Below are 22,212 nucleotides of genomic sequence, written 5' to 3'. Positions count from 1 at the left end.
GGTAGGTAATGCCATTCAATGCGCTTAGTTGTCTAGTCATGCGGCCACATGCCCACCAAAACTGTCTACGGACAAACGCTGGTTCTTCAGCTTCGAAATGGAGATGAGCACCACCCGTAGAGTCGGACACGACTAGGCTTAACGCCAGGGGGAAGCTTTACCTTTACCTTTTTACTCCATAATAGGCACATTAAAACCTTTATTTAGATTCCAAAGATAGACCTCTGAACCACCCCTTGCTTGTTACTGAAAGCTGTGCACCAATATGGAGAAATACAAAATGGTATAATCACATCTGGGAAAGTCAGAGAAGAATGTTGGGGAGAGGTCTGTCCAGATCTGTTGTTTGCAATCTGACAGAGACTGGACTGGTTGGATAGAACATCAGAGCAATAAAGCATGAAAGTGCTAGAGGAGAGGCAGAAGAGGAAGTTTCAGTTGAAGCGTGTCCTGTTTCACTGGAGATGAAATTGAGTTTCAGTGAACAGTATATTCTTGGCCCTCCATTCTTAGAACATATTGGAATGAGGCAGTGAGCAGAAACCTAAACAAAGAAACACTTCCCCACCAATTAGCCATTTGCTCATTCAATTATACTTTTTTCAAGGCAGAAGCCTGTATTTGATCATTTAACACTTGCATAGGCAATTAATGCAGTACAGTAATTTAGAGTTGTCACGTTCACTAGAAAGAGGAAGTAGATCAACTAACTCTTCACACACTGCTAAAGCAACGAAGGGAGATCATTAGACAGACCCTCTTCAACAGCATGAAAACATTCCAGGTTGCTTCTCTCATCTTGTTGCTGATTTATGCCACTAAAAGCATCAGATGGCCTCTGCACACAGTCTGCAAGAACGATCGTTTGGAATTATACTACAGAAGCTGCGGTGAGATCTTTCACGTTTCATTTAATTGTTCCTTCCTATTTCTGTGGAGAATGGACAATTAGGATTGCTTACTAGGTTTGCTTGTTCATCCAATTGATTGGGTAGCTTTGAGAGAGTTGTTTGCCCCGATCCGAAAATCTGAGCCTTTCTGGATGTGTGCATTTGTCTTTTGCATGTGCAAAGTTCTCCATCCTCTTCAGTTAGGAGACCTGGGGCCAAATCCTATCCAATTTTCCAGTGCCAATGCAGCTGTGCCAATGGGGCGTGCACTGCATCCTGTAGTGGGGAGGCAGTCACAGAGGGCTACACTGCAGCTGTACCAGTGCTGGAAAGTTGGATAGGATTGGGCCCCTGATCTGCATGCCCTGGCTTTATGCAAGGCTTGGCTGCCTCCATTGAAATGAATGGGGAAGCCATTCTGTGCCAGAGAAACTCCATGTGTGCATCAGAATTCCCATGCCCACAGCACCATATTGGGGTGATTATTTTTTCAATATGAAGTTTCCATGGGGTTATTGGGGGTTTTAATTAGATGAGATACATAAAACATTTGGTGCGCTGAAAAGTTCTACAGACCTGATGGATATAACAATAACACAAAAGAAAGAAAACCTTCAGCTTATCACTTTTCCCATTTTAACATGAACTTGGGCTTTTGAACATGTACAATTTTTATAAACTCTAATTTGGAAGAAATCAATGAGAGAGAGAGAGAGAGAGAGAGAGAGAGAGAGAGAGCGCTGAACCAGCTGGACCTAATCATCTGATTGTCAAAAACTGCAGTGGCTTGAAACAATAAGAACAGTGACTTAAAAAAATATTAAAGTCTTTTTAAAAAGTCACCCTTGTTCTCTGCAGTGAAAAACTGGGTGTGGGCTTTTTCTCCCAAGAAAGAATTACAGCCATAGCGATGTACATTTTCCCTTCCCTCCCATCTCACTCAGGCTGACATGAAGTTTGACGTGCTACTCAGAAGGAATCATGTTGTCAAAAGCTGCCACCGTGCTCAGCCATGCAGCAGGCCCACACAGTGGTAGCATTTCCCATGGACTGTGGGCTTGTTTGTTCTGCAAACCTGCTGCAAAAAAAGAATAGAAAAGGAAAGAGACCAGCCGCTCTGAAACGAGTGAAAACAAACCCGCTCGGCAGTGCTTCCTTTTCAACTCCGCAGCTTGGCTGGCCTTGTTCCTCCACCGTTGCACTGATGCACTTCACAATTGGGACAAAGGGAATTAGCTTCATAGACATCTCATTCATGGCAGGCGCGTGATGTGAAAAGTGATTAATGACAAACAAAAATCTGAGCATTTGTTTTTCCAATTCATCCAAATACAAAAGCTGCCTCCGTGGGGCTTTTTTCATCCCCTGAAGCTCAGGCACAGCTTTACAGGTCCATTAAAATAAAACCAGTGAGGGGCGTGAGGAGTTAATAAATATTTTGAATGAAATCCTTTACCAGCCAACTCCTTGGAGAGAAAAAAAAAATCAGCTTTCCAATCCCCCCTCCCTGTGTTAGCCAAATGTAATCAGAGCTAAGAAGAAGGCTTGTCTTGTCCCTTATTTTCAGGAGGAAAAACACATGATGAAATAGTCTTTGTGTCTAGTCTGACCAGTGGCCCATCTAACAGCTAGCATCTTTACAAGGTCTCAGGCAGGGCTCCAGCCTAGAAATACGAGGAATTGAGACTGCAGGTAAAGCCTGCTCTTTACTGCTAAGCTAGACCCCATGCAGGTGGCCCATGACACCACCTTCATGGACTGGCAGCATCTCTCCAAGGTTTCAGGCAGGCTTCTCCAAGCCTTACACTGAGATCTTTTAACTGGACGTGCTAAGGATGGAAGCTGAAACCTTCCATGCGCCCCTGGGCTATGGTCCCCACCTTAAACAAGAGGCACCCCGATCAGGAAATTGAACTCCTGTCAACTACATAGTGGGTAGAGATACTGCTTACCATACTATTGAGAAAGAATTAGTACTGGCCATAATACTAACGACAAATCATGGACATAAACTAATAGCTTTTCTTTCAGAGCAATCTCATTGTGTTACCAAGTAGTCGACCATGTACACAGAATAGCCTAAGTTCACAGTGGGTGGAAGCCCACCTCCCACACTGTATGAATTGCTTTGTACAACCCAGTCACTCACTCTGCCATTTTAAAAGAAAGTAGTATACCACTCGTTCTTAAGTTAGTCAGGAAAGAATGAGAGTAAGATTTATGTCAACATTTCTCAACCAGCGGTATTCATACCACCGGTGATACACGGTGGTCTCCATTGGTATATGTGAAACCCCCAGACTCCCGAAGCCTGGCAGCAAGATCAGCAATGCAACATGACAAGCAGAGGTAGGAGGCTCTGCTGGCAGAGCTCCAGTATGCACTTTTCACGCACTCAAAAAAGCTCTCCCGTCTTACCAGTGTTTGTTGTGTTGCATCTGGCCTGTCCATTCAGAAGTAACTGGTGATGATGTCATCACCTATTACTTCTGGTGGTACTTCCAATAGGTGGACCATGCAAACTGGTACAGCAGGGTACAAAATGCTGATCTATGTAATATATGTTGCAATTTAATCTACAGCAAATGGTGTAGTATTTGCCCTTCAGTTCCTGTGGCAGCTAATTCTTGGTGTTATTTTGATGTTGTTTCTGTAAAGGACCTTGAATACTTGCACCATGGCTGCTGTTCTAAACCTACTTACTTGGAAGTACATCCCACCAGCATCCATGGGGCTGAGAGTTCCGGCAGCATAAGGCTCTATTAGGATGGGGGTCATTAATCTGTAGCTGCAAAAACAGCAAAGAGCCTTGTGGCACGGTAAAGATGAACATATCTATTTTAGCGTTTAGATTTTGTGGGATACAGTCCATCTTATCAGAGGCATGACGTGCTTCACTAAGCCTCTTTGTTGTGTTTCACCATGATAATTGCAACTTGAGCGAGGACAATTCAGATTGGAGCTGCGGCATGGTGGAAAGGGTGAGGCCTCTCTCTCTCTCTCTCTCTACACATGGCACACTGTGGCCCCAACCCAAATTGGTCCCTCAGTCTCTTCATCACACAGTAAAAGATATGAGAATTCCGATCACAAAGCTCCAGCAGCATGCAACATGTTCACTTTGGCCTTTTGTTGTCGATCGTCTCTAGACCTTTTATTCATGAAAGTTGTCTTATAGGGAAAAATAAGCCCAACAGCCACTTTCTTGACAGAAAAAATTATCTTAATGGGGTCCATTTTAGGGCAGAGAAACAGTGCATGGAGAGTAACCTTGGCTGTTTTTCTGCTAATCTTTCTCCTTCCCCTCCCCCCACACACACACTTTCCTTCCCCTGTGGCTCATGCATGTGCTTGCAGTGACACGCCTAGGGGGGTAACAGGGGCAAATGCCCCGGGCACGGCAACTGTGGGGACAGCACAGCCAGCCTCGCCTCCCCACCCCCCATTTAGCCCTCTCCCCCTGATAAAGGCCGCAACATGCAGCCACTGGGCATGATTCTGGCCACATCTTTCGTCTCCATGGAAGAGATGAAAGACGCAGCCTAGAGCAACATCACACCTGGAGTGGCAGCCACTCTGGCCTTGATTCAATACTGCTCTGGGGTGATATGATGATGTCACCACAATTACTTCTGGGTCAGGGTCCAAGGGGCAGTGGGCAGTGTGGCAGCCCCTGGTGGGAAAAAGCCCAGGACCGCCAACGTGTGCTTGAAATCCTGCAGGATGAAATGCAGCTGGGAATAAGCCATTTCAGCAGCAATTTGATTCAAAGTGAGACACTCCTGAATGGGGCTGTGTTATACGTTTGTCCCGCAGATAGACCTGGTGCCAAAACCAGAGCCAGCTCCAGATTTTGGGAAGCCCTTTGGGCAGGTGACTCTTGCTGATCCCCCTTCCACTCCAGCAGGTCTCCTTCTTATCCATAGAAAGGTTGAGGAGGTAGTGGTGGCCACCCCTCCTCCTTGCCATTGCTGCCATCCACTGGCTTGCCTTGACAACCAACAGATGAACAGATATACACGCAATGGCTATTTCATCCCACTGCCAGCACTGATGATAGATTTTGGGGGGGCTCTGGGACCTTGGCGGATCCCCAAGGACACCAATCTCTGATTATGGTTTTGCCCACAGTGGTAGACCTCTGCCAAGCAAGGTCACCCAGTAAGCTTGATGCCTGAGCAGGAATTTGAACCTGCACCTCTACGGTCTACATCCAATGCTCTCTCCACTGCACCACACTATCTTTCATGAGTTGTTTCTCTGAATAGCATCTGGAAATATCTGACTCCTACAGCACACAAAGATTAGGGCATCTCCTAACTTTCAGACCATCCCTTATAACAAAATAGCAAACAGGTTCATACTCAGAAGAGGAAAATAGCATCTCCCCACCTTTTCCCACTACATAGCCACAGTCCAACTCCCTTCTGCTTGCTCTCTTGCAAGAATCCCTGTGACAGATTAAACCCAGACTCATCAACCATGGTGACACAGACCAAGAAAAAAGAAACCTATGGGCCAGTGCATTTTAGATTTGTCTTTCCCAGAGGTTGTGGGCCTAGATTAAACTCTGTCATTTAACATGAAGCATAACCAGCGCTATTTCCAGAAATCAACACTGTGGCAGCTAGAAGAAAAATATCCATAAGCTTCAAGGTACTAAAACGACTCCCCAGTGCATGCTTAAGGAGAGTCAGCAATAAAGACAGATTAGGCACCAGATGGTTTTACAGAGCATGCGAGACACAAATCAGAGCATATCAATACAGGACAACTTATAAAGCACTCCAAAGCTTGACACAGAAGATGAAATGGGCAAGTCCCAGCCTGGACCTGCTCTTCAGGCAGGCAGGGACTGCAGCATGGTCACCCTCTTCCCCCTCTGACCCAGCATAGGCCTTTCATAGCCCCCCCCCCAACTAGCCGCTCAAGCCTACCTGTTTGGAATAAGCTCCAGGGCACTATTTCAATTTTTTCAGGCAAAGTACAGTATAAAAACCCAGTCTGCTATTTTCAGGATTAAATCACAGGAAAGTAATATGCATTAAGAGCATTTTTTTTGTAGCTGCTTTTTAATACCAGGTAAACATGATAATGATGTTATTAACACAGATCAACATTAAAAAAAATAGACAAAGCAGCAAAGAGATCTGTGCTTTTGGCACACATACCTATTACAGCAAAGGTCCATTTAATTGCTTGTGGCAAGAGTCATACTGTATCTACTCCAACTGTCTTCCTGATAAATCACGGCCCATATGTTTGCATTTTGGGGGTTACTTGCTAAAACTGTTAGTGAGAATTGTTGTCATGTTTCAGAATTCAGTTCCCTGCCCAGGATCTCTAGGAGTTAAATGTCAGAAAGGGGGCGAATGCTTTTTTTCTCTAGTGTGCATGGATATCAATGCACGCACCTAAGGGATAAGGCACCACTGCCTGCCATTTCACACACTGCCACTGCTGCAGTTCATTCATTCATTCAAATATTAATGGGCTGCCTTCCTACCCCATTGCCTTTAATGTAAATAGGTAGAAGGAAGTGTAACATCTCAACAACAGGTTCTGTCTTGACCATAAGCACCACTGTTGCATGTTCGCACAATGCATATTCCATGCATAGGCACCTCTCTCTCACCATCACGGACCCTGCGCAGATAGCATCCCCAATCATAGTGCATACATGCTTAAGCAGGTTGCAAACATGTAACAGAACACACATATGGCAGCAAGCTTCTCCACCATGCTTTATGAACATACAAAGAGGGTAAAGAAGCAAATTTTTGCAGGTGTAAGAAGGAAATGTGTTTCCCATTTTAATTTAAAAAAAACAAAAAAAACCTGTGCCTCAGCTATCAGAATTTCGGGAAATGCTGATCTGTGGTAATATTTCTTAACCAGACCTGACTGTGGTGAGAAAACAGTTAAAGGGCAACAGTTAAAATAAGTCTGTAATCATTTCTTCACCAAGACTGTTGTGAGAATTAATTAGAAAGTGTCTTATTAAGAGCCTTGGAGGAGGAAAGTATTATGTTAAATGCTGAGAATGATTCTTTTGTATGTGCATTTCCAGCTACTCTTCTCCTCTCCTATTTTAGTGTGAAGCCCATAAAAGTGAGCAGAAATAATTCATTGCCATGCCATTGTTTGAATGCTCCCCAAAGTATAGTATGGAGAGGCCAAAGGTATCGATGTGCTCTGCAGAGATAGGAGGGATTCCCCCCCCCCCCATAGAACTGCATGAACTCAGCTGGATCAATGCCTGGGAACGCATCCTATTAATCTGCTGGAATCTGATTTTGCAAGCATAATTTAAAGCAATAATATGTTAGAAAGTGATCAGAGAGCTGTCCAGAAATATTTAACCAAAATGTGCATGGACATCAAAAAGGAACTGGACGGGGGGGGGGGGGGGATGAAGCCCTTCTGGAACATGATGTTTTCATTAGTGATTCCCAAAAGTTGGATCTTGTCTTTCTCATTGGGTCACAGGTCCAAGAGACTCCTCATTGTTTGGGAGATTCTCCACTTCAGAAAGGCCTCTCTGTAGTTTAGATTACTAGCTGGGGATGGGAGGGAAAGAGAAAGCAGATCCTAAAGAATATATTGAACATCACCCTTTAAAAAAAAAATTGCCCTTCTTTACCAAGGCAGATTGTTCCTCAAAATTAGGTATACTTGAAAAATATGGCACACACTTTTTTGATGGGTATTAGGCACCAGCACTGGACAAACCAATCTGAACTGGATTAGACAATAGTTTGCTGCTGACCTAGTATAGTATTGGCAACCTTCAGTCTCGAAAGACTATGGTATCGTGCTCTGAAAGGTGGTTCTGGCACAGCGTCTAGTGTGGCTGAAAAGGCCAATCTGGGAGTGACAATCCCTTCCACACCGGGAGCAAGTGCAGTCTGTCCCTGGTCTGTCTCCCTGGCTATGGGCCTTCCTTCTTTGCCTCTTAGCCTCAGACTGTTGGCAAAGTGTCTCTTCAAACTAGGAAAGGCCATGCTGCACAGCCTGCCTCCAAGCGGGCCGCTCAGAGGCCAGGGTTTCCCACTTGTTGAGGTCCATCCCTAAGGCCTTCAGATCCCTCTTGCAGATGTCCTTGTATCGCAGCTGTGGTCTACCTGTAGGGTGCTTTCCTTGCACGAGTTCTCCATAGAGGAGATCCTTTGGGATCCGGCCATCATCCATTCTCACGACATGACCGAGCCAACGCAGGCGTCTCTGTTTCAGCAGTGAATACATGCTAGGGATTCCAGCACGTTCCAGGACTGTGTTGTTTGGAACTTTGTCCTGCCAGGTGATGCCGAGAATGCGTCGGAGGCAACGCATGTGGAAAGCGTTCAGTTTCCTCTCCTGTTGTGAGCGAAGAGTCCATGACTCGCTGCAGTACAGAAGTGTACTCAGGATGCAAGCTCTGTAGACCTGGATCTTGGTATGTTCCGTTAGCTTCTTGTTGGACCAGACTCTCTTTGTGAGTCTGGAAAACGTGGTAGCTGCTTTACCGATGCGTTTGTTTAGCTCGGTATCGAGAGAAAGAGATTGTTGAGCCAAGGTACACGAAGTCATGGACAACCTCCAGTTCATGCGCAGAGATTGTAATGCAGGGAGGTGAGTCCACATCCTGAACCATGACCTGTGTTTTCTTAACCCCGTGTTATTAATAATATGCACATGTCATGAGCATGCACATCTCGCCCGCCCCTCATGCCTGTGCTTAATCATTTCATCCATGCTTAATAATAATAATAATAATAATAATAATAATAATAATAATAATAATAATAATAATAATAATAATAATATACGTATTTATATAACACCTTTCTTGGTTGTCAAATTTCTCCTCAGACTTTAATTCAAGGCGGTTTACATAGGCAGGCTATACTAAATCCCAATAGGGATTTTTACAATTGAAGAAGGTTCTGTCTTTCAAGAACCACGTTTCAGATGGATCTTTTATGATCTGGTATCACATTCTGGCCTCCATTTTCCTCCCACACAGGCTGACAGCGGCCAAAGAGCGGATGTTATCTTCAGGCAAATGGAGGCTCTACCCTCTAGACCAGACCTCCTGCCCATGCTTAAGACATGGGGGGGGCGGTTTTACATGCAAAATAATACAGTAGTGTTTGAACTGCATGTGGAGGGGTTGAGACATCCCCCCCCCACTCTATTAACCACCAGCATCCAGAGGAAAGAGAGGGGTCATGTTCATGGCATGCACATATCCACATGGGGCTGGCCTTGGGTTGCAAAAAATCTTCCAACTGGCTCCAGTAAATTTCATTGCTGCATTCAGTTCAAACTGAGTGGTCAGATAAACCATTTGGAAACAAAATTCTACACTCAGAGTGCATTTTTGGACCATCACTCTTGTTACCATTCATCTCAGTTTTATCCGTGAAGTGATGTACAGAGAGGACTAGTTCTCGTGGCAGAAAACTGAGCTTCTTTTTCAGTTTGTGCGTATTTCTGTACAACTTAATCTGAGTGCCAGGGCTCACCTAGGGTTATTCCCTGAACCTGCTTTCAAAAGCACAGTTCAGCCCCACGACTTGTGAAATAACTAAGAAGAGAAGACCTTTTCCCCATATGGTACAATGGTTTTCCTTCTTCAGTGGAATTACCACCCGTTGCAGAACAGGAAACAACAGAAAGGATATACAAGTCGGACAGCATGACTTTCTGGTTGCCTGGCATCGACATGGAGGATGATTTAAAAAATTAAACAACGTACATGAAAGAATGCTGTGTGCATTTGCTGCCCAAAGCAAATCCCACCCAAAATACATATAATAAGCTGTATGGGTTTTATCAAAATGGTTCAAGCACACAAACCGACATCAATATGTGCAGGAAAAGAAAAACAGCTGCATGGACAGACATAAGCCCCATCTCCCAATTGGCCCACAATTTCCACTACATCTGAAACAAAGCTCAAACAAAATACCAGCTGCTATACATCTGTCCCGACTGTAGCAAATTCACACTTCAAGGCACAACAACACAGGTAGAATAACCCCCCAACAACTGCTTTGAGATGTTATCGACACATGCAGTACACATGTCACAGTTGTTGAAAGTGTCCTTTTCCTGACCTTCTGCATGCAATGCACAAGTCACACCACAAAAGAAGTGAAACATCTGCATGCAGAAGTGAAATTATCCTCTTCCAGAACATACCAGAAGGTCGAAGAGGAAAAAGGAGAAGAGGGAACTGAAATCCGAAACAAGAGAAGTTGGAAGTCAATGTGGTTCCTATCTGCAGGAGAACGGTCTTGCAAAACTTGATGAAACCAATTGTAATTACAGCATATAAAAAAAAACCAGTTGTTACAGATCAATATGAAGATAACACAAGATAGGGATGGCAAAAACATTGAAAAGCAACAATTTGACACGTATGACTTTTGGATGCTCGGGAATAATTCCATGCATCAGTTGTTTTGAATTCAGAGAAGAACCAACCCAGCATTACAGGAAAATGGGATTATAACATAAGTGTTTAAAATGTTTAAAAATACAAGTCAATCCCTTCTGATTCAAGCAAAATAGAACAATGCTGCATTTGTTAAGCAATGCTAAAAATGTCCCTGGAAATGCAAGACCCAAGCCCTACATAATGGGGAGATAGCTCTGTTTCCAGCCACGTTTGCCTGGTAACAGACAACTGCAATCAGGGCCAGGTAATGCACGAGACCATTGAAGGCAGTGAACTCAGGCAACAGATTGGCAGGGTACATCCACTGTTTGGGTCTGCTCATTCCCCTAGCCCAGTCTGTCTTCATCCCACTACCCAGATTTGAAAAGGAAGGGGAAGGGCCGAGCAGAAGAGTAAGTATGGAGGAGAGGAGTGTGGTAAGTTAAGCCCCACTCTCCTCAACACTTTCTCTTCCATTCTACTGTTTTCCTTGGGGAGGGATTCCAGGCAGCAGGAGAAGAACTAACAGTACCAAGCACGCTGCCAGGTGGGTGGGCATTTGTCATGCCTCATCAGGTACCAGCAAGCCTTGGGCTGGCCCTGTTTTTAATGAAAGTGTGACACAGTATTTTTTCATGAGTATTTTCCTGTACCCGTGTAAATTAAAGCCAATGAAGTAGAGTGAGGGGTGGAGAAACTCAATGACATCATATAATGCATTTTTCAAAAACACAGTACAAGAGAAACACAGTCTTCATCCCAACATAGTCTTGAATCTGCTTTCACACAGTCTTGGATCTGCATTCAGGCTGTCTTCATCCCACAGTCTTGAAGTTTGTGAATTTGAAGTGTGAATTTGCTTCATCCCTTAATGGCTGCTGTCTGCTGTCGCAGCTTAAAAACACAGGAGAAAACACAGGTTAGCAGTGACCATTCTGCATCCCATAATGCGTCATTTGAGCCTCCTACATTAGACATCCGGTGAACGCATGGAAGATGCATTTGCACACACCCAACCGCCACATGTTCAGCATAAATGTTGAATGAGCGTCCTGCAGTCAGGGATCCTGCTTTTTCAGGTTGTCCAATCACATGAAGAGAACTCCGGGCAATGCATGGAGTCTGTGCAATGCAATGTACACGTAAATGGAAAGGGCTCTTTCCAATTATATAGCGACCAGACTGGGGTTGGATGTGTGAAGTCCTGCTCCCCCACCCATGCGTTCATATACTATCTGAACAGAACTTCTACATGCAACAAACTCACATGTGCCACTCCACTCTATTTATCTTAAACAAGATTGGTGTGAGGAAAGAGAGGTTGCCCTGGAACCGCTGGTAAAGGAGCAGGATCATGGGAAAGACCACCACACTCTGCCTCTCCTTGCTGATCTGGCTGTTTTGTCAAGCAGTCAAATGATCAAGGCTAAGGAGATGCAAGGATTTCCCCCCCCCCCTTTTCTCCAGCCTTCACCAGTTCACCTCTCCCCCTCCCCACTCACTGCTTGATAGAAGCATTTTAACTGGCTTCATGGACAGGCTGGCCCTGATAACGAAGGCATAACTTATAAAAATCAACTTGCATTCTGATTCCTTTCACCACTCTCTTTCTTTTGGTTTCTTTTACACAGATCCAGTGCAAGATTTTGCTCTTAGCTTTGACAGTTGTGCTGGCATAGAAGCTGGGCATGTTAACATCAGATTAGCAACCATTTTAAGTAAGTGTAAAACATATTTGTTACAGTAAAATAGGGTTTATTACAGAAGTACAATTTCTTTGCAGTAAGAAGCAGGTGTTCTAATTCTCAGTGGTGGATTATTTACCTCCGGATCAGACCAATCCAACCTAAATCCCTCCCCTGCAAATGCACTATCTGATTTTACGCTGTATCCTGCCAGAATGGCAGTCCTGGAGGTCTCCTTCAAGAAATAGGACATTTGTTCTTTTGCCCAGGGGTAAGCTCTCACTGCCCCGTTGGGTCTACTCTAACCTGTGCTATATCTGGCACAAATCCAAGTGGCCCAAGAAGGAGAATCAAGGTCAGGAGGGGGGGATAGGATATTGGTATCACCAGTGCCCCCTTGGCCTTGATCCACCATCCTCTGTGCCCTGATCTCCACCTGATCTCCACCTGGTTCCTCCCCCTCCCAAGCCCCTTCTGCCCACCTCCCACCTTCCTCCTGCTTCCCATGCTGAATTACCAGCACCAGGGATTGTGGATGGTGTGCCTCTGAAGCTCCGAACTGCAAGCAGTGGCAGTCCAGCTGCATGAAACAGAACGTCACCTTTTGTAACAGCTGTAAAGGACTTGCACCACTGGACCATAGTTCCAGCAGTTCAAAGCCCCAATAGGATTGGGCCATGAGAGAGTTCATGTCGAGAGGTCCTGCCCTTCTCAGGTCACCATGTGGTAATGCAGGGGGTCCCCAGTTAGAGCAAAACTGGCCTGTGGGGAGAGGAACTGCTCTCTGCTTCCCAGTTGTCAATCAGACTTGCGCCAGGATCCTTGGGCCTTTGGAGCAATCCATTGGCTGCTGTCTGCTGTTGCAGCTTAGAATTGAACAAAAATAGAGAGATTCTATGTTTTTTTATCTGTATATGCAGGTGTATATCTCTATATGTACAGTATTGTGAGCTGAAAAGCCAGTATCATTCAGAATGACCTGATAAACAGAGCTGATGCCATGTTAACTGGGGCCCTGGGGAAAAACCTGCATTAGGGCCCCCAACTGGGTGCTACTACAGCTACTATTACTAAGGTTAGCTTACCACTACCACCACTCAGCCTGAGCCCAGTCTGATGAGCACTCTGATGTGTGTGGGTCTTCAGTTAGTGTCCAGCCTGACCAACCTCTAATGTTATCCCCATGTTAAATATGTCAAAGCTATTGGCCTCATCCCTGAAGCTACAGGGCTCCAATCATAGACAGAATCTCAGCAGGTTCTTACCATAATTCATCAGATTCAACCTGATTTTTTTCTAATCTAGAACTAGATCATATTCTGATCTGCCCTAGCCCACCTAATATTTTTGAGAGCAACTGGATGTATCAGCCTTTAAGCCCTGAGCTAAAGCACACGTAGACACTCTCTGAATCTGAAGACCATCACTCTTCTTTGTACACAGGACTGTGGAGTCATGGGAGGCACATTCTGTGAACAAAGAACAGGATCTCAATATCTCTCTTTAAGAAGACAGGCACAGTGACAATGCCTTGACTTTCACTGCTCATTACTCACATTCTGTCTTCTCTACAGGGCATAGCATTAGCGAACTGTCTGTGGATATTAGTCTTGACATAAACGGGAATAGCGTCGTGGTTTACTCCAAACAAATTTGTGAGCCGAATCACCCGCGATTTACTTTCTGTGGAAAAAGGAAAGGAGGTAATTTATTTCTCATCCATCATATGTTAAGCACCCAACAATTACTGGACATTAGCTGGGAGATCAGGCAGTGCCAAGTGAGTTGGGTCTAGCCCAACATTGTGTCCAGGGTGGTGTGAACTGGAACGCCACCCATCGCTGCCCCGGGTCCTCCACAGACATCTCTGCTTAGTCCGTGCTCCTAGCATGGTTTATTCAAACATGGAATTGCAGAAATTCTGGTTTGGCTTGAAAGGGACCAAGCGAAGGAAAGCGCTCCTTTGTTTGTGTGGTCCTCTAAATCAGGGGTCTCCAAACTTTTTGGCCAGAGGGCTGCATCAAATGTCTGGCATGGTTTTGAGGGCCGGAAAAAGAATTTAAATGTAAAATGTATATAAATAAATTAGAGATGAAACTTAGATGTATGAATAAATGAATGAATGGGCTAATTCATTCAACCTCTCTGGCCCTTAGAACACCCTCCAGATGCAACCAGAGCATAGTTCAGAGCACGTTTGGCAAAGTGGGCCAGGGGCTTTCAGGGGACAAGAGGCTGGCCGCGAGCCGGATACAGGCTCACCGCTGGCCGCATCTGGCCCCCGGGCCGGGTTTTAAAGACCCCTGCTCTAAATTATAACTGGAAGTCCTGCACTTTCAAAATTGAAACAAAGTAAGGAGACACATGATCTGCTTTCTGCTTGCATTCAGTAAGCAGAAAGCAGATGACATCTGCAGTTAGCTGAATGGAGGCAAGGACAACAAAGGGCGCCCATCATTCCATCTAACACAGTGCCTTCCATTTCAAAGTCTCCATTTTGAATCAAGCAAAAGCATTATGTCGCAATCTTCTAAGATGCCAAGGAGAAAAAAATTTAGCACATCATTATAATTCATTGCTGAGTAAAACAAAAGTTTTGCAAGAAGAATAAATAAAGCAAATTAGGAGAGAAGCATGGACCATCTGAAAGATACCCACCTGTCACTATTCACATAAGGTATTGTACAGGAATGAATGGTGCTGGATAACACAAAAATTATTTCTTGAATTTTTAATGTTTCTTATATAATTCAGAGGCATTGATTCCAATGTTAGTCTTAGTTTTTGTTTGTTTTTGTATCATCAAAACTTTTGTTAGTTACCGTATCTTCAATTTTCTGTTTTTGTTAACCCTATTGCATAATGTAGGGGTTCCCAAACTGGTGGGTCACAACTCACCAGCCAGGGAAGCATTTAGGTCTGGCCCCTTAAGGGGCAGAGGGATTGAAACAATGCGATCCCCAGGATCACGCTGCTACTAAGGAAAGAGGGGGAGCAGTTTCTGGCTTACCTGAAGCCAGCAACAGTGTCAGGGGGTGCAGGGAGTCCTGCAGACACTTCTGCAGAGCTCCCCAAGCCTGGAAAATAAAGCAAATTGCATTTGGAAGTCACTTCCAGTTTTGCGATCGAAAAATGGAAGTGGTTTCTAATCAAGATTTTTACTAATTTCACAGGCCAAAACACATTTTGCTTCCTTAAACATTACACCAATTCCTGGGTATATTTGGGGTGCCAATTCCAAAAATGGTATCCGTTTTGCCCTATCACGTCTAGTTTTGGAGACAAAGCATAGCCTCTTTAGTGAATGGTTCAAGCAGCTTCCGCATGAGGAAGCCTACACCATAGACGTGATAGGGCAAAACGGATGCCATTTTTGGAATTGGCACCTCCAAATTCATATCAAACCACCATAAAGTTTGGGAAAAACTTTTCTGACCCTCAACTTTGTAGGCCTGCATTTTCAGGCATGGGAAGACATGCGGAGGTGTCTGAGGGATTCCCCGCATCCCCAGGAAACCGTTACTGACTTCACGTAAGCCAGAAACTCCTCCCCCTCTTTCCCCAGCAGCAGCGCGATCCTGAGGATTGAGTTGCTGTAATCCCCTGCTCCCACAAGCACTTACATGGTTATCCTTCCTAAGGAGGACTGGCATAGTGTGTTGTAATGCACACTGTAGCATACAACGGCACAGATTTCAGAGTAGTGCTACAATTGATGCTATGACAAAAATAGCAGCATTTTTTGAAATCCTCACACCAAAATTAATAAAGCAGCATCAAAATAGTCAGATAAACACAAAAATTGTTCAAATTTTTATTACACAGTGTTGTCTTTCTCTTGAGAGGGCTTGCAATCTAGAAAGAGGTGACAACTACTTGAGGACAGTACTTGATAAAGGAGGAAGATAAAGGCAGAATTAACTGGGAGCAAGTTGTGCATGCAAGATTTCAAGCTCCAGTGACCCAGGAAAGGCCTCACAGAACTCAGTTTTTAGGAATTAAATTTTAGGGAAGCCTGAACCTGCAACTGCTTAGTGGAGCATCAGATGTTGCTGACTGCAGTGCAAAATTCTGCTGTTAGAACACACTTCCCTTTCTCATACAGGAGCACAGTCAGATAGTGTGCAACAATGACATATCGGTGTGTGTTGATAGCACTAAGCCAATCATGCACAAAAGCCCTGAGCTCTTTCTTTGCTGCAGCTGCAGCTGCATCTCAATCAGAGGTATGCTAATAAATTGGATTACCATATAACGGTGTGAGTTTCAGGACCCTGCAACCTCTACTAAGATGGCCTCTGGGGAATTGCGAGCACATTTTTACACGGCACAGAGATATCACATGGAATAATAGACGTATACTGCATAAGCAATCAATCATGCAAATTATGGAAGCCAGATTGATGGAAAAATTAAATTCCAAGGCTCTCTGAATTGCATATTGAATTAAAGCAAAGAATAAAGGCACCCACAAATCTTCTGGAAAGCTGTCAGAGTCTAATGAAGTACTTAATAAGAACCTTTAGAATACGCATTATAGAGAACTAGATTCTATCCCAGGCCCAACACAAACGACTGCTTACATATTAAATCACAAAGTCAAATCCTTCTGCAGGCTTGGGAGTCCTTAATTTTAGTAAGGCAAGAAAATTGAAGTATATTATGACATTAAGCCATAGCCAATTGCATTACATTTTGCCATATCTTCATATAGGTGCTGCTCTGAAATGCCAATGAAGCCTTCCTACAAGGTTCTGAATGGCCACCCTACCTTTAGCATTGTGGGGAGGAGAGATGGAATGGTATCTGAGTGTTGAATGATATGTTTATTAGCCTGTGCATGGAGTTTTTGGGGGCTTTGTTCATGTGTTTATTTACAGCAGTTCCCCTTGGTATAGATTTGTGGTGGTAGAGGCAGCATACGGGAAGAGGCAGCATGTGAGAAGTGCGGGTGGAGGGCAAAATAGGTGCAACGCCTAGTGCTTATTGACCGTATGCCCAACCTTGTTCTCCTCTTTTCCTCTTCCAGCATTTGCTGGTATTTGAGATTTGGTAAATCTCCCTTGCAACAACCAATGAAGCCCGACAGAACAATGATGTCATTAGCTCAGAATGCATTTACCGTAGGAGATATAAAACAGTTTCCACAATCCTTGGCTTTCTCCTTCATCAGAGATCTGTTTCTTTGCAGAACTCATCTACTATGAAGGGCCCGTCTCACTGGGATTGCACGATATCCCCCAAGTAAGTGTTTTCCTGCTCACTCTCTGAAAATGCAAACACTATCAGGGTAGGAAAGCAACCAACAGCAGTGCTGCCATCAAGTGAGTGCACTCCCCCAAAAGTAGACATGCCAAACTGCAGAGGTAGGCAAAGTAAGATGGACTCTGTGCCTGAGAGTGGCAGCCTCCCATCCATTTCAAGAATTATACCTTTGATTTACTCCTAGTGCTAGCATTTGCATAGCTATGTGCTTGACGTGTATTTTCTTCACATTATCCTTACAACAATCCCGAAAGGTAAGCTTGACAGTCTTGGGGAGCCCTTGTCAGTCAGTGAGCTGGATGGACCAACAGTCCCACTCAGCACCAGGCAGCTTCATATCTTCAACCCAGAGGAAAGGGATGACAGGAGTTGCATGTGGACCTACCTCTGGCTCTCTGATGAGTCCCCCATTCAGTAAAACCCCTCTTTTGCCTGACTACGGGACTCCCTTTTTCCCCATCTCTCATGAGAGTTGACCAACAGGGAGCAGCAGCTTTAGTTTCTGTTTGTGTGTTTGTTTTTAATAAAGACTTCCATCAGGTTGCATGCCTGCTGCACAGAGATAGTAATGATGCCACCCAACTCAGCCTCCCACACCCTTTGGGTGCTTGGCAGTGTTGGTCCACAGCTGTTCCTTTGAGATCACAATTAGAAAAGAACATTCTTTTCCTCTCCAACTGCAAGTTGACCCAGGATTTCAGCTGCAATGGGAAGCATATTCTGGCCATCAACTAAAGGGATCCTGAGTTGTGCTCATGTGTGTGGGTAGGGGTTGTTTCTGCAATTTGTTGTAAGTCAAGTGCAGGACCGTTTGGTTGAAAAGGAGAGCACAGAGCCTTTAAATAAGGCTCCAGACCTATCCAGCTTTCCAGCCAGTGATGCAACTGTTCCAACAGAGCATGCACTGCACCCTGCAGTGGGGCAGGTAGTCCCAGAGGCCTTCTAAAGGGAACATTTTGTTCTCTTACCTCGGGACCAGAGGCAGACCTAGCAGGGAGCAGGAGGGGCAAATGCCCTGGGCGCTGCCCTTCAGGGGGCAGCACTGCTAGCCTTGCACCCCCCCCCGCCAACCGTTAGCTCTGCCAGCTTCTCTCCCTTAAAAAAAAAAAATTCTCCTCCCGCTGAAGGAGGGGGTGTCCAGAATTGCAGCTGGAGAGGCAGTAAGCTGCTGCCTGCCTGGCTGCGATTCAGCGCCAGACTGGCCCACCCCCTCTCCTCCTTTATAGGAGGAAAGGGGAGGCCTAGAGAGGCAGCGGCCAGGAGTCACAACTCCCAGTGCATTGCCTCTCTAGGCCACTCCCTCCTGGAGGAGTTGCTCAAAACACCTGGTATGCTGCCTCTCTAGGCCGCCCTTTTCATCTTCTCCTTTATAGGAGGAGAGATGACCCAGTTCAGCACTGAATTGCGGCTGGGCAGGCAGCAGCTTGCTGCCTCCCTGGCAGTGATTCTGATCCACATCTTTTGTCTCCTTGGAGGAGATAAAAGAAGCTGCCCAGAGGAGCATTGTGTCTGGAATGGCAGCCACTAAAGGGGCAATTCTGTGCTGCTCTGAGCCACATCTTTTGTCTCCTCCAAGGAGACAAAAGACACACCCCAGAGCAAGAGTGCACTGCTTTAGGCTGTCTTTCCTTGGAAGAAAGGAAGGGGAGCAGCCCAGAGTGGTGCAGAATTGTGCCAGGAGTAGGCTTATACTTCCGGCACGAGTTCAGAAGCAACTGCAGTGACATCATGATGTCACTGCAATTACTTCCAGGTCAGGGGCAGGGGGGTGGAAAACCAAGTGGTGCCCTGGGCATGAAGGAGTCCAGGAACGCCACTACTCAGAGCTGCATTGCGGCTGCATCAGTGCTGGAAGGTTGATCAGACCCTAAATTTCATAGCCAACCTTCACTGGAAGATGTTTTTTATTTGTTTGTTTGTTGCTTTATTACCCCACATTTTGATTTTCTGAATGGGAAAGGGGGGAAAAACAGAGCAAACACTGTGAAAATAATGTTCAAAAATGAACTGTGGAAGGACACAGTCACTGTCCTGACAGGCTTATTCCAAAATAATACTTTGCTTTTGTTTCCTTACAGGGAGATTTGGGTGCGAAAGTAGAGTTCTTTAATGAAAACCATCGTACTATTATTTGCGCTAATCTCACCATTAAGCATCACTGAGAAGCTGTTGGATTTTTTTTATTTTTATTTTTAAAACAGTGTCATTTGGGGATGCAGCTACATAGCTGGAGAAGTTAAAAAACAGAGCAGTGTGGAATATGAGACAGATGTGGCACAGGGAAAATAAATAGAATGCCAGGGTCAAGGTGCAATTCCTGCTTCTACGGTTCCATCACTTTTTAAGGGAGTTCCAAAAACCTCCATGTGTCCATTTATTCCATCGGTTTCACTGCAGTATATTTAGCTTCAATTCCATACCGCTCTGGTTCTTTCTATTAGGCATTTTGTTTAAAGTCACAGCATGGGGAGGGACATCTCAAACAACAATGTTTTTGTGTTGGCCATTTTTGCACATTGTTTCCAGATAGGGTTGCCAGCTGTCAGTTTGGAAATCTTACTGCCTCTTTTAAAATTCTGAAGCTTCATTCACTGGTCTCTTTGCCCATCTTCTTTCCTAAGGGCAACCAGTGGGCAATTTTCTAAGGGCAATTTCCCACCCATCTTCCAGAGGCCTCTTTGCCACTACAGTACCGTCTCCTTTATTCCACCCCCCCCCCCTTTGCAGGCACTTGGAGTGGTTGCAAGCCGCTCTGAGTGGCCAACTGCTTTTTTTTTTCTTTTTTTCTCACTAGTTGAGGGGGGGAAGGCAAAAAAAAAGTGCTCAGCAGCTCACAAACGGTCCGAGCACTGCCATAACCCAGAAGTAATTGGCGATGTCATCACATCACCGCAATTGCTTCTGGGTACTTGGAGGGTGACATCATGGGTCACAGCCCCCAGGTGCCAGAGAGCCAGCTATGCCACTGACAAGCTGCATTCTCTCCTGCTATTTTGGAGGCTTGCAAGGCATGGGAAAGATTCTCAGCATGTATTTTCAACCCTTTTAGTCAATCCTACTACCCTCCATTCTATAGTCCAGCAAACTCAGCGTGATTATAGATGAGCAAGTGGAAACACTTGGTGAATCACTTAACTGAGCTAGATACCTGACCATCATGTCACATATTTTGCCATACATCTGCACCTGAATCCACTGTTAAGATGGTGCAGACAGACTGCTACATCCTGAAAACTCACCCTGGGTTAGGTTGGTGGGGAGATTTTTGCCACTACCCACTGTTCAACAACAGATTTCTAATTAGGTAGAAATATGCGGCAAGATTTTCCCCCACCCTTGGCAGGTGACTAGTTTACCATGGGAAGTCAGCCCAAGAAGCACTCACCTTGAAGGTTCATATTCTTCCATTAATATGAGTGCACAAAACGTCAGGTGCCAGGCGAGGGAAATTGAGGACTGTGGGGGAGGCATTTGCATGGGGGCAGGGCCTAGGAGAGGGGGGTAAAGGGGGTAATTTGTACCCGGGCCCAGGGTCAAAAAGGGGGCCCAGGAGCCAAAGGAGGGGGCCCAGAAATTTGCTGGGATCTTACATTTTCCTATCTACTCAGACTTGTTGCCCACGCGGGATGCTGGGGACACGACCATGAGTGTGCAGCTGCAGCCACTGAGAAGCTATATATGCTAGGCCGAGGAATGCATCCATTATCCTCCCTAACAACAGTGTCAAATCTGGGAGGCAACTGGCCTGCTACACTAGCTCTTTGGCTTGTAGATCTGCTTACCATGAAGGAGTGTATAAGCACCCTGGGACACAGTTGTGGGGCTACAGCTGCTGCAGAAGCAAGTTTTGGTCCACACAGGACACTTTCCATTCTAGTGTGTGCCTAAATATGATGATGCTAATTTTCCACAATGATTTTCTATATTTAAAATATTTTAGATTTTGGAGCGTGTTTGGCTTTCTGTATTACTGTATCTAGCTGCCAATGCCAGCTAGATGGCATAGACCTAAGCTCCAAAGACTTTTCCAGCTGTCTCCACTCTCCCTCCACCCTCTTCTGCCCCTCTCTGCCCCCATTCTTCTCACTCATCACCACCCTTCCCTGCTCCGTTTCACCCCTCTTCCTTTGTAAAGCGGCCCAAATGAAAATTTGTACCCCCTGATAAAATTGCTCTCAGAGGCCCTGCATGGGGGTGTTATTGTTAGGCACATGAGGAGTTAAGAGCCTGCCCTCCCTCCTGCCAAGTCTCCCTTGCAAATGAACTCTGCCGCCCCCCCCCCACTTGCATTACCTTGGCAAACGTTGGCGTGTGAGCACAAGCTTGCCAAGTTAACATGTAGTTCCATTCTAATTTAGAACACACTTAACAATTACTGCATCTGTCTGTCTAAAATAGCCTTACAAACATAGCTACACCTAGCAACCTAACAGTTCTTGATTATAACCTAAGTGAAAGAACATCCGATCGTGACACTCAGCGCTGTGGGTGGGGAGGAGGATGCTTTGACAGAAACAAGGACCTGTGAACTTCCCAATCACGTCTTCCGAAAAACCAAGAGATGGAAGCAGAGGTGTTCCTGGTTGCTTGGCTGCTTTGCTCAAAAGCACCTGTGTGGGTTGGAAAGAACTTTGATGTGTTGTTTTTTTTCCAAAGAGTAACTCTGGCTGCCTTTGAAACGTACAAAGAGAGCACTTTCCTTTTTTAACACCCTTGTGACAGACCTCTCCCTGGCATTCAGGGGAACTTCTCCAATTCTGCTGCGTTCCATTCTCTGATCAACTTTCTGGGACACAGTTGTAGGGCAAATCCATCTGGAAGAAAGTTTTAAATTGGTGGTGCTTTGTGTCATGTCCAAACCACAAGAGGGAATTCTTCAGGCACAGTGGCCAGAGCACAGCAAGTCAAAGCTGCAGGAGCACTGATTGCTTTGAACAACCAATTGACT

At 45.2% G+C, this 22,212-nt stretch overlaps 1 protein-coding gene across 2 annotated transcripts; it reads left to right on the top strand.

Moving 5' to 3' along the window:
* Nucleotides 1–514: 514 nt before the first annotated feature.
* Nucleotides 515–20,717, top strand: LY86 (lymphocyte antigen 86). Of its 2 annotated transcripts, XM_066625298.1 has the most exons (5): nt 515–890; nt 11,946–12,032; nt 13,574–13,702; nt 17,191–17,243; nt 19,343–20,717. In XM_066625298.1, the coding sequence occupies exons 1-5, from the start codon at nt 770–772 to the stop codon at nt 19,424–19,426; spliced, it is 474 nt and encodes a 157-aa protein (XP_066481395.1). In that variant the 5' UTR covers nt 515–769; the 3' UTR covers nt 19,427–20,717. The 2 variants fall into 2 exon arrangements, with proteins under 2 accessions (XP_066481395.1, XP_066481396.1); XM_066625299.1 differs by lacking the exon at nt 11,946–12,032.
* The last annotated feature ends 1,495 nt before the right edge of the window (nt 20,718–22,212 follow it).

Source organism: Tiliqua scincoides, chromosome 4, assembly GCF_035046505.1.
Source record: "Tiliqua scincoides isolate rTilSci1 chromosome 4, rTilSci1.hap2, whole genome shotgun sequence".
NCBI classification, from domain to species: Eukaryota; Metazoa; Chordata; class Lepidosauria; order Squamata; family Scincidae; genus Tiliqua; species Tiliqua scincoides.
The sequence above is the reverse complement of the archived record's forward strand: the minus strand, read 5'-3'. Positions and strand labels throughout refer to the sequence as shown.

Bases quoted from the DNA above. Each gene is read 5' to 3' on its own strand.
- LY86 (XM_066625298.1), top strand. From the start codon at position 770: ATGAAAACATTCCAGGTTGCTTCTCTCATCTTGTTGCTGATTTATGCC. The intron at 891-11,945 runs GTGAGATCTTTC...TCTTTTACACAG, and splicing joins ATTATACTACAGAAGCTGCG to ATCCAGTGCAAGATTTTGCT. The intron at 17,244-19,342 runs GTAAGTGTTTTC...GTTTCCTTACAG, and splicing joins GATTGCACGATATCCCCCAA to GGAGATTTGGGTGCGAAAGT.